The sequence below is a fragment of the Mercenaria mercenaria genome, chromosome 9 (genome assembly GCF_021730395.1).
Source record: "Mercenaria mercenaria strain notata chromosome 9, MADL_Memer_1, whole genome shotgun sequence".
Classification (NCBI taxonomy): domain Eukaryota; kingdom Metazoa; phylum Mollusca; class Bivalvia; order Venerida; family Veneridae; genus Mercenaria; species Mercenaria mercenaria.
The window spans coordinates 44,942,569-44,955,328 of record NC_069369.1 but is presented as its reverse complement, the minus strand read 5'-3'; the positions used below and the strand labels follow the sequence as shown (position 1 = coordinate 44,955,328).

At 38.0% G+C, this 12,760-nt stretch overlaps 1 protein-coding gene across 1 annotated transcript in view; it reads right to left on the bottom strand.

Annotated features, from left to right (window-relative positions):
* LOC123547002 (nucleolar complex protein 3 homolog) overlaps positions 1-12,760 on the bottom strand; it is a 323,445-nt gene that overhangs the window by 44,882 nt on the left and 265,803 nt on the right. Inside the window, exon 18 of the mRNA XM_053551318.1 lies at positions 9,221-9,349. Coding sequence (XP_053407293.1) covers positions 9,221-9,349 — 129 coding nt within the window. The remainder of the gene's footprint in view (positions 1-9,220; positions 9,350-12,760) is intronic.

The window sequence follows — 12,760 nt, the reverse complement described above, 5'->3', positions numbered from 1 at the left end:
ATCCCTCCATGCATGAAGAAGAAATGCTCCGGACAAAGTCATTCTTGTATCTGACCTTTGGCCTCTAAGTGTGACCTTGACCTTAGACCTAGGGACCTGGTTCTTGCGCACGACACTACGTCTCTTGGTGGTGAACATTTGTGCCAAGTTATATCAAAATCGCTCTATGCATGAAGAAGAAATGCTCCGGACAAGGTTTTCATTCTTGTATCCTTTGACCTCTAAGTGTGACCTTGACCTTAGACCTAGAGACCTGGTTCTTGCGCATGACACTCCGCCTCATGGTGGTGAACATTTGTGCCAAGTTATATCAAAATCCCTCTATGCATGAAGAAGAAATGCTCCGGACAAAGTTTTCATTCTTGTATCCTTTGACCTCTAAGTGTGACCTTGACCTTAGACCTAGGGATCTGGTTCTTGCGCATGACACTCCTTCTCATGATGATGAACAATTGTGCCAACTTTCATCAAAATCCCTCTATGCATGAAGAAGATATGGTCCGGACAAAGTCATTCTTGAATTTGACCTTTGACCTCTAAGTGTGACCTTGACCTTAGACCTAGGGACCTGGTTCTTGCGCATGACACTCCGTCTCATGATGGTGAACAACTGTGCCAAGTTTCATCAAAATCCCTTCATGCATGTAGACGATATGCTCCGGACAAGGTCTGTGGACGCCGCCCGCCCGCCCGCCAGGGGCGTTCCCATAATACGTCCCGTTTTTCAAACGGGCGTATAAAAAGGATAATAATCTCCTTCATCCTACATATAAGAAAACATAACTGTCGTGCACCAAGTGATCCCATTTGAACAAACTTGGGAGAGGACCTTATAATGATGCTACAGACCAAGTATGATGAAAATCCATCAAGCGGTTCATGAGAAGAATTCTTTTTTTTAGGTTTTTCTATTTTTAGCTTTAAGGTGAACTGTTTGAACAAACTTGATAGAGGTCCATGCCAGGAAGCTACTGACCAAGTTTGGTGTAATTCTGACCAGTAGTTTTAGAGGAGAAGATGTTTATGTAAACAAGAGGGCCATAATGGCCCTATAACACTCACCTGAGTTTAGTTGCTGTCTTGAACAAGTTTCTTTGCTAAAGCTTCAAAAACAACTAGATACCTATGGGCAACATGTTGACCCCGCCCTTTGACCCCTAACTGTGACCTAGACCTTTGATATAGGAACCTGGAGTTTGCAAATGACACTCCGTCTCATTGAGTTAAACATTCATGCCAAATATAAACAAGATTCCTAAATGCATGTCAAAGTTATTGGCCGGACAAGATCGAACATGACCTTTGACCACCAAGTGTGACCTTGTCTTTGGAGATAGGAACCTGGAGTTTGTCAAACAATTATCCCTGCCTTCAAGCAAATCATGTGACGATGGTACAACCATGTGATCTTAAAATGGCGACACGCTTGACATCGCCTGTTAAATCAAATGCTTGCCATAATCTACACGCAAATTGACATTTATGTCACAACCTTTATGCAGTATGCCATTCATCAAGTTCTCTTACTGTACTCAAAATACCGTCAAGTAATTTCATTGTTTACATTTTTAGCAGGTGCGCGTCACAACACCAGAAAAAGACGTAATTTTAGTATTACTGCATTACCTTTTATTTTTTTGCTCGTTTTACAAGCAAAATATATAATATTTAACTAGAGATAAAAACATCATACAAAATTAAAATAATGAAAAATATAACTCGGCTGAAATTCAGCCAAATTTATATGTGGTGGCAGTGTCTACTGTATCGATAAGGGGAAGTAACACTGTGTTGGAGATTGGGGTCTAATATGCAATCTGGATGGGTACAAAACCTTTAAGAACATAATGAAAGTATTTAATGTATCTATATTTTGCAGTATGCCATTCCTCAGATTCTCTTACTGTACTCAAAATACCTTAAGTAATTTCATTGTTTACATTTTTAGCAGGTGCGCGTCACAACACCAGAAAAAGAAGTAATTTTAGTATTACTGCATTATTTTTTAAATTTTTGCTCGTTTTACAAGCAAAATATATAATATTCAACTACTGAGATAAAAACTTTGTACAACAAAATTAAAACTAGAGCTGCTTTTGAGAAAAGCGCATGGCAAGGGCCATAATTCCGAAGTGCCTAAGGCAATTTGGCTAGTTATGAAACTTGGCTGAGGAGTTACAGACAAACACATTTTTTCAAGTTTGGTGAAGACTGGATGAGAAATGTTCGATTTACAGCACGGACAAGAATAAAAAAGGCCGATTTTCGGTTATTCAAGGGCCATAATTCCGAAGTGCCTAAGGCAATTTGGCTAGTTATCCAACTTGGCCGAGGACTTATAGACAAACACATGTTGTTCAAGTTTGGTGAAGATCGGATGAGAAATGTTCAATTTAGAGTGCGGACAAGTGTAAAAAGGCCGATTTTCGGTATTCAAGGGCCATAATTCTGAAGTTCCTGGGCCAATTGAGGACTTATGGTCAAACACATTTTGTTCAAGTTTGATGAAAATTGGACTTAGAGCACATGCACATAAAGGACCCCAAAAGAACTCCTATACTACTAGAACGCATGCACATTCATGACACCAAAAGGACCCCTATACTACTAATAAGTAGTATAGGGGTCCTTTTATGTCAAAAATTGCGCAAAAAAATCTGAGCGTTTTTTGGTAATTCGAGAGCCATAATTCCGAAGTGCCTGGGCTGATTTGGCTAGTTATCAAACTTGGCTGAGGACTTATTGGCAAACACATTTTGTTCAAGTTTGGTGAAGATCGGGTGAGAAATGTTCGACTTAGAGTGCGGACAAGCTTTGTGACAGACAGACAGACACACACAGTCAGGAGTAAATCAATATGTCTCCCACACCACTGTGTGGTGGGAGACATAATAATGAAAAATATAACTTGGCAGAAATTCAGCCCAATTTATACTTGGTGGCAGTGTCTACTGTACAGATAAGGGGAAGTAACACTGTGCTGGAGTTTGATTCTGTCTCACTAAGGTTAACATTCATGCCAAATATAAACAAGACTGCTCCATGCATGTCGAAGTTATTGTCCAGACAAATCCGGATGGACAGAAGCATGCACGCAGGATGCATGAACATAAACCGAACAGCCATTTTGACGACTATGTCTTTGCTTCTGCAAGCGGGCTCGACAAAAAACTAGGTGAGTAGGTCATGGTAAAGATTATTCAAGATAACTACTGAAATCTGTTAAAAAATTATACAGGTGGTCCATATCTCTTTGCTGTAGCTTCAAAAACAAGAAAATAGGTCAGTAGGTCTTGGCTAAGAATATTAAAGATGAATATAGAAATCTTTTTTAAAAAATTATAAACGTGGTCCAAATTTCTATGCTGTACCTTTAAAAACAAGAAAGTAGGTCAGTAGGTCATGATTAAGACTATGCAAGATGAGTATTGAAAATCTGTATAAAAAATTATACATGTTGTTGTAACTTCAAAAACAAACAAGAGCTGTCACAGGAGACAGCGTGCTCGACTATTTCGATGCTGGATAGTGAAACTGGGCACATCTGAGGAAGCTGGAGCTGTCACTGGAGTGTTTAATGACTCCAATGGTGGATGAAGATATTGCAAATAGCTTGAGTCTGTGTCAAAAATTTTAAGTTATAAGAGAGATAAAGTGTATCAAAACACTAAATAAGTATAATTCTAAGCAAAAAGGGGGCATAATTCATAAAATATTGGTGCAAGATTTATACACCTTGTGTCATATGATGTGGGTGATGATTTGGAACAACTACTTCAAGTTTGAATCAAATCCATTTAGTAATTACTAAGATATAGTGAAAATACATCAAAATTAACCTTAAATTCTAAGTAAAAGGGGGCATAATTCATGAAAAATTGGTGCCAGAGTTATGCAACTTGTGTCATATGATGTGGGTGTTAAGGTGGAACAACTATTTTAAGTTTGAATCAAATCCATTTAGTAATAACTGAGATAGAGTGAAAGTGCACCAAAACTTTAACCTGAAATTCGAAGTAAAATGGGGAGATAATTCATCAAATATTGGTACCAGAGTTATGGACCTTGTGTCATATGATGTGGGAGATGGTGTGGAACAACTACTTTCAGTTTGAATCAAATCCATTTAGTAACTAGAGCTATCACTAAAGGTGATGAATGTACCCCCCTCATGCACTGACACAGTACATTGCAATTTGACGCACACAAGATTGCATAATTATGTGGACTGTATGTATATAGACTGTATGTATACAGTATAGTAACAAAAAACAAAGTCCCATAACTATGCAGAATATTTATCGAAAAGAATGTAACATGCACCATGCACAACTAGGGTTGGTACTGATCACTTGTGTGAAGTTTCATTAAATTGTGTGTAACGGTTTGGTAGATTAGGCACGCACAAGATTGCATATGCAGACTGTATGTACATAGTATGTTAACAAGAAACAAAGTCCCATAACTCTGCAATTTTTGTCGCTGAAAGAACCTAACATGCCCCATGCACAACTACTGTTGTTACTGATCACTTGTGTGAAGTTTCATTAAATTGTGTCAAGGGGATGAGGAGAGATGGTGCGCACAAGTTTGTGTCTAGGTATATAGTATAGTACCAAAAAAACAAAGTCCCATAACTCTGCAAATTTTTTTTCTGAAAGAACCTAACATGCCCCATGCACAACTACTGTTGTTACTGATCACTTGTGTGAAGTTTCATTAAATTGTGTCAAGGGGATGAGGAGAGATGGTGCGCACAAGATTGTGTCTATGTATATAGTATAGTAACAAAAAAACAAAGTCCCATAACTCTGCAAATTTTTTTTCTAAAAGAACCTAACATGCCCCATGCACAACTACTGTTGGTACTGATTACTTGTGTGAAGTTTCATTAAATTGTGTCAAGGGGATGAGGAGAGATGGTGCGCACAAGATTGTGTCTATGTATATAGTATAGTAACAAAAAAACAAAGTCCCATAACTCTGCAAATTTTTTTTCTAAAAGAACCTAACATGCCCCATGCACAACTACTGTTGGTACTGATCACTTGTGTGAAGTTTCATTAAATTCTGTCAAGGGGATAAGGAGAGATGGTGCGCACAAGATTGCGTCTACGGACAGACGACCAGACAGACAGACAGACAGACAGAAACCAGTATACCCCCCCTTACAACTTTGTTGTCGGGGGGTACAATAATTAAGATAGAGTGAAAGTGCATCAAAACTTTAACCTGAAATTCTAAGTAAAAAGGGGGATAATTCATGAAATATTGGTGTGAGAGTTATGGCCCTTGTGCCATATGATGTGGGTGATGATGAGCAATAACTATTCTAAGTGGAGGTGACCGGGTGAGGGTACAAAACTTCACATGTTGATTATAAATATTGATGGAAAATTAAAAATGAAAAAAAAAAAAAACAAACAAGAGGGCCATGAAGGCCCTGTATCGCTCACCTGACCTATTGACCTAAAGATTATCAAGATTAACATTCTGACCAAGTTTCATAAAGATATGGTCATAAATATGGTCTCTAAAGTGTTAACTAGCTTTTCCTTTGATTTGACTCAGTGCCCTAGTTTCTGACCCAATATGGCCCAGATTCGAACTTGACCTGAAGATCATTAAGATTTACATTCTGACCAAGTTTCACGAAGATACAGTCATAAATGTGGCCTCTAGAGTGTTAACAAGCTTTTCCTTTGATTTGATCTAGTGACCTAGTTTTTGACCCCACCTGACCCAGATTTGAACTTGATCTTTAGATCATCAAGGTCAACATTCTGATCAAGTTTCATTAAGATATGGTTATAAATGTGGCCTCTACAGTGTCAACTAGCTTTTCTTTTGATTTGACCTGGTGACCTAGTTTTTGATCCTACATGACCCAGATTCAAGCTGGACCTTGAGACCATCAAGATTAACATTCTGACCAAGATTCATGAAGATACAGTCATAAATGTGACCTCTACAGTGTTAACAAGCTTTCCTTTTGATTTGACCTGGTGACCTAGTTTTTAACCCCAGATAGTCCAATATCAAATCGTCCAAGATTTTACTGAGGATAACATTCTGACCAAGTTTCATTAAGATTGGGCCAAAATTGTGACCTTTCGAGTGTTAACAAGCTTCTCGTTTGATTTCACCTGGTGACCTATGTTTTGACCCCAGATGACCCAGTATCAAAATCATCCAAGATTTTATTGAGGGTAACATTCTGACCAAGTTTCATTAAGATTGGGCCAAAATTGTGACCTCTAGAGTGTTAACAAGCCTTTCCTTTGATTTGACCTGGTGACCTAGTTCTTGACCCCAGATGACCCAAGTCAAACTCATCCAAGATTTTACTGAGAGTAACATTCTGATCAAGTTTCATTAAGATTGGGCAAAAATTGTGACCTCTAGAGTGTTAATAAGCTTTTCCTTTGATTTGACCTGGTGACCAAGTTTTTGACCCCAGATGACCAAGTATCAAACTTGTCCAAGATTTTATTGAGGGTAACATTCTGACTAAGTTTCATTAAGACTGGGCCAAAATTGTGACCTTTAGAGTGTTAACAAGCTTTTCCTTTGATTTGACCTGGTGACCTAGTTTTTGACCCAAGATGACCCAATATCGAACTCGTCCAAGATTTTATTGAGGGTAACATTCTGACCAAGTTTCATTAAGACTGGGCCAAAATTGTGACCTCTAGAGTGTTAACAGTCAAATTATTGACAACGGACGACTGACGGACACAGGGTGATCACAAAAGCAGGGTGAGCTAAACAAGAGGGCCATGAAGGCCCTGTATCGCTCACCTGACCTATTGACCTAAAGATCATCAAGATCAATATTCTGACCAAGTTTCATTAAGATATGGTCATAAATGTAGCCTCTAAAGTGTTAACTAGCTTTTCCTTTGATTTGACCCGGTGACCTAGTTTTTGAACCCACATGACCCAGATTCAAACTTGACCTAAAGATCATCAAGATTAACATTCTGATTAAGTTTCATGAAGATACAGTCATAAATGTGGCTATTACAGTGTTAACAAGCTTTTCCTCTGATTTGACCTGGTGACCTAGTTTTTGACCCCAGATGACCCAATATCGAACTCGTCCAAGATTTTATTGAGGGTAACATTCTGACCAAGTTTCATTAAGATTGGGCCAAAATTGTGACCTCTAGAGTGTTAACAAGTAAATTCGATGAATTGGTATCCCCCGCCGAAAGGGTTTGTGGTGAGGAATGGCAAAAAAATATATCCGGCAAAAAGTTAAGGATGTTAATAAGAAGCAAATAATTTCATTAGTCAAAATCAATTTAACAGAAAACAAATGTTTAATAAAAGAGTACATAATAAATGTATGATACTTTGATCCTGACTAAAGAATTTATTTTGAATGGGATATGCTTACTGTAGTAAGTTTAGCTTTTAAAATGAAATGCAGTTAATTGAAATGCGAGCTTGAAGTTTAACTGGAACGAAATATTGTCTTTGAGTGGTTTGGCACCAGGTGTTGCTGTTTAACATGTACATTTGAACTTAAAAGAACAGATGTTCTTAAGAGAACACCGGTAAGATATCTTGAACATGGCTGAGGACAAGGTTTGTGCAGTCACAACTTAAGGAGTGAGGTGGGGGAATGGTACAACTTGCATGTTGATAAATAATCATGGAAGGTTTGAAAAAAATCTAAAATAAGAAATGAAAAAAAAAAAAAAAAAAAATTTGGAGGGAGGGGGGGGGGGGGGGGGGGGGGGGGGGGGGGGGGGGGGGGAAGGGGAGGGGGGTGGGGAGGGGGAGTGACCAAGGCAAGTGGGTGACCAGGTGTGGGTGCACAACTTCACATGTTTATAATAAATGTTCACAGAAAAGAATGAAAGAAATTTAATGAAATTCTGCCAAATGGTAAATTTGTTATGTACAAATATGTGAATTTTTAGAAAATTAAAGAGCAATAACTCTAAAGTTACAAAAGAAACCCGTTCGAAATTGAGTGCACAACCACATTATAGTGCTCTAAATTCTGTTAAAGTTTCATAGTTCAAGGTCAAATATATCAAAAGTTATGATGCAGAAATATCTATAGATCTATAGTACCCTATATAGTTAACACTGGAAACTTCTAAGGGCCATAACTCTGGCATTACTTGGGCAATCTGTCTGAAACTTGATGGGCCCCATAACCTCATAGTGGTGAACATGTATATGAAGTTTGTTTAAAAAAATTTAAATAATGAATTATTTTTTTTTTTTTTTTGGGGGGGGGGCGGGGGTCAGGCGATAGGGAGGGATGTAATCAAGGTAAGGGGGTGACCAGGTGTGGGTACACAAATTCACATGTTTACAATAAATTTTCATGGAAAAGAATGAAAGAAATTTAATGAAATTCTACCAAATGGTAAGTTTGTTATGTACAAATATGTGGATTTTTATACAATTAAAGGGCAATAACTCTTAATTTACAAATAAATCCAAATGAAATTGTGTGTACACAACCACATTATGGTGATCTAAATTCTGTTTAAGTTTCATAGTTCTAGGTCAAATATATAAAAAATTATGATGCAGAAATTGCCATATTTATAGTACCCTATATAGTTAACACTAGAAATTTCTAAGGGCCATAACTCTGGTGTTACTTGGGCAATCTGACTGAAACTTGACGGGCTTCAAGAACTCATAGTGGTGAACATGTATATGAAGTTTTAAATAAATATTCCCAACCATTTCCTAGATATGGCTCCGGACGGACGTTCCTGCATATGGATACTTATGTGGCTACTCTTTTGTTCTCTCTGTTGTTCTTTTAGCCACGTAAGAGAAAACTAGCCACATAAAACCTTTTGGGTTTGATAAAAAAGAAATAATTACAAAATGCGACAAAATATTGTGCATTTTGTGGTGCAGAACTTTTATTCAAATACCGCAATCTGAGAGCAAATCATGTCTGAGTGGTTGAATGTCACGGAGTTCAAATTACTTTCCCATCTGTGGGCTTGAAACCCTTTGATGTAGAATTATTTAATGTGAAAAGCAATCCAGCTGGCTTACCAAATATTATTGTTCCACCCAGATGCCTGCCTATGCCTTTAAGAATGCCCAGAGGTGCACCTGAGGTCTGGTGTAAGGTTTGTTAACTGGTCAAAATTGTAATATGATCAAAATTCAATTTTGATTTCATTTTTTGCAAACAGACTGTATTTCTGTGAGATATACCTGAATGACTTACTTGTAACAAAGTTAATTCCCAGAGTGCTGCATTATGTGCATGACAATGTTCAGGATCATCTACGTCTGGTAAATAGATTCCACTGCCCTGAGCATCGTTGTCCAGAAGGATGTCAGTGTAATTGTAAATCTGTTAAACAACAATTAATAATAAGAAATGTAATTATATGGAAAACAAATATTTTCAGCAACCAAAGAAATATGCAATAATCTGGCCATAGCACGGAAAGATGACACTGACTCTGCAATAACATGCTGAATGTTGTGTTCTGTATAGCATCAATTATTAGAAATATTTAGTACAAAAAATCCAAATTTGGGCAACAAGAGATATTTGAAGAACATGCATGCCTGCTTCATGGCCAGTCAGTAATGGGGGTAATAATGAGAAACCATTTAAATGCTCAAGGTTAACCTGACCTTCATGTTTAATATACTGATCTGACAAAAAGGTTTGGAAACTAGAGCTATCACTGAAGTTGATGAATGTAACCCCTGCACACACTGACACTGTACATTGCAATTTGACGCACACAAGATATTGCATAATTATGTGGACTGTATGTATATAGTATAGTAACAAACAAGAGCTGTCACAGGAGACAGAGCGCTCGACTATTTCGAAGCTGGATAGTGAAACTGGGCACATCTGAGGAAACTGGAGCTGTCACTGGAGTGTTTAATGACTCCAATGGTGGATGAAGATATTGCACAATAAGAGAGGTAAAGATAAAGTGTATCAAAACACTATATAAGTATATTCTAAGCAAAAAGGGGGCATAATTCATTAAAGATTGGTGCAAGAGTTATGCATCTTGTGTCATATGATGTGGGTGATGATGTGGAACAACTACTTCAAGTTTGAATCAAATGCATTTCATAACAACTGAGATATTATTAACAAATGCTAAGTAAAAGGGGGAATAATTCATGAAAAACTGGTGCCAGAGTTATGCACCTTGTGTCATATGATGTGGGTGATGATGTTGAATAATTACTTCAAGTTTGAATCAGGTCCATTCAGTAATAACAGAGATAGAGTGAAATTGCATCAAAACTTTAACCTGAAATTCTAAGTAAACAGGGGGAATAATTCATGAAAAAAATGTGCCTGAGTTATGCACCTTGTGTCATATGATGTGGGTGATGATGTTATACAATTATTTTAAGTTTGAATCAAATCCATTCAGTAATAACAGAAATGGAGTGAAAGTGCATCAAAACTTTAACCTGAAATTCAAAATAAACAGGGGGAATAATTCATGAAAAAACTGTGCAAGAGTTATGCACTTTCTGTCATATGATGTAGGTGATGATGTTGAACAACTATTTTAAGTTTGAATCAAATCCATTCAGTAATAACAGAGATAGAGTGAAAGTGCATCAAAACTTTGACCTGAATATCTAAGTGAAAAGGGGGGATAAATCATAAAATATTGGCCCTTATGTCAGATGATGTGGGTGATGATGAGGAATAACTATTTTAAGTTTGAATCAAATGCATCAAGTAATTACAGAGAAAGTAGAAGAAAGAGAAAGTGTAAAAAAAAACTTTAACCAAGGTGGGGACGTGGAAAGACGCCGACGCCGGGTCGAGTAGGATAGCTATCGTTATACTTCGTATAGTCGAGCTAAAAACGAAGTCCCATAACTCTGCAGAATATTTTCTGAAAGAACTAAACATGCACCATGCACAAGTAAGGTTGGTACTGATAACTTGTGTGAAGTTTCATTAAATTGTGTGCAATGGTAGGGAGATTAGGCGCGTACAAGAATGCATATGCAGATTCTATGATTATAGCATAGTAACAAAAAACAAAGTCCCATAACTCTGCAGAATATTTATCTAAAAGAACCTAACAAGCACCATCCACAACTAGGATTGGTACTGATCACTTGTGTGAAGTTTCATTAAATTGTGTGCAAGGGTTCAGGAGATTATGGGTCAGTCACACTACACCTTATAGCTTTAACGGACGTCCAACGTATAACAAAATTTTCAATCCGTTTAGGTCCGTTCGCATGCGTTTCTTTTCCGTTTCTCATGCGGCGCCTGCGCTACATGTCAAGCGATGTGTGTTCCATCCGGTGGAAGGTTTTGAGCATGTTCAAAATTTGGAACGTACACCACCGGACAAAGTTGTCTGTTAGATGTACGGTAGCAATGCGCCGGTATGCGTTTTGTTCGTTACTCGTGCGTTCCTTATTCTGTACTTGTGTGGTTCGCATCCATTCTTTTCCGGTGGACCTGATTCACGGACGGACTACTACCGGACATGCAAGAGATGTAACGTATGTTCAATGAACGATAACTGACAATACATTCGTCAAACGTTCAAAGAACGTTGTGTCAGTTTCTCATGCCTTGCGCTTACGTTTTACGCGGTACAAATCCGTTACTAGTATGGTGATGTCCGTTAATTGAACGTTGTTCGTCCTGCGGTCATTGTGCATTTTATGCTCCCCATACACCGATCGCGAGAGCACCGAGCAGCAGCGGGGGATGCCTTTCCTCACCGGATAACTTTCTGCCGCAATTTTTCTATATGCTGGGCGCCCGTTAACGCTATACGGTGTAGTGTGACTGACACATTAGGCGCACACAAGATTGCATATGCAGACTGTATGTGTATAGTATATTAACAACAAGAGGGCCAAGTTGGCCCTAGGTCACTCACCTGAGTAACAAACCATAACAGTGTAACATGTTTTACCTAGTAATTTCATGGAGACAAATACTCTGACCAATTTTCATTAGGATTGGAGCAAAAAACGTGGCCTCTAGAGTGTAAACAAGCATTTTCTTTGATTTGACCTAGTGACCTAGCTATTATCAAACATGACCTAGATTCCAACTTGTCCAAAATTTAATGAAAACAAACATTCTGGCAAAGTTTCGGGAAGATTGGAGCGAAAAGGTGGCCTCTAGAGTGTATACAAGCTTTTCCTTTGATTTGACCTTTTGACCCAGATTTGAAATCATGCAAGACTTTATGATAACAAACATTCTGACCAAGATTTCTGAAGATAGAATCAAAAATGTGCCCCCCTAGGGTGTAAACAAGCTTATTCTTTGATTTGACCTGGTGACCTAGCTTTTGACCCCATATGACCCAGTTTCGAACTTGGCCTAGAAATCATCAAGATAAACATTTCTGACCAAGTTTCATGAAGATGGGTAATAAATGTGGCCTCTAGGTTGTTAACAAGCTTTTCCTTTGATCTGACCTGATGACCTAGGGGCTGTAACTCCGGAACCTATGATTGGATCTGACGGATTCATCATGGAATCCAAGATTTATTGTTGTATATAGTTTGTATCAAATCAAACCATAAATGAAGTCTCTATATGGCTGCAAAAGCCAAAATAGCAAATTTTGGCCCTTTAAGGGGCCATAACTCTGGAACCCATGATGGGATCTGGCCAGTTTTGAAAGGAACCGAGGTATTATGCTAATACAAGTTGTGTGCAAGTTTGATTAAAATTGACTGCAAAATGTGTTCTCTATCATGTTCACAAGAAATTGTGGACAGACGACGG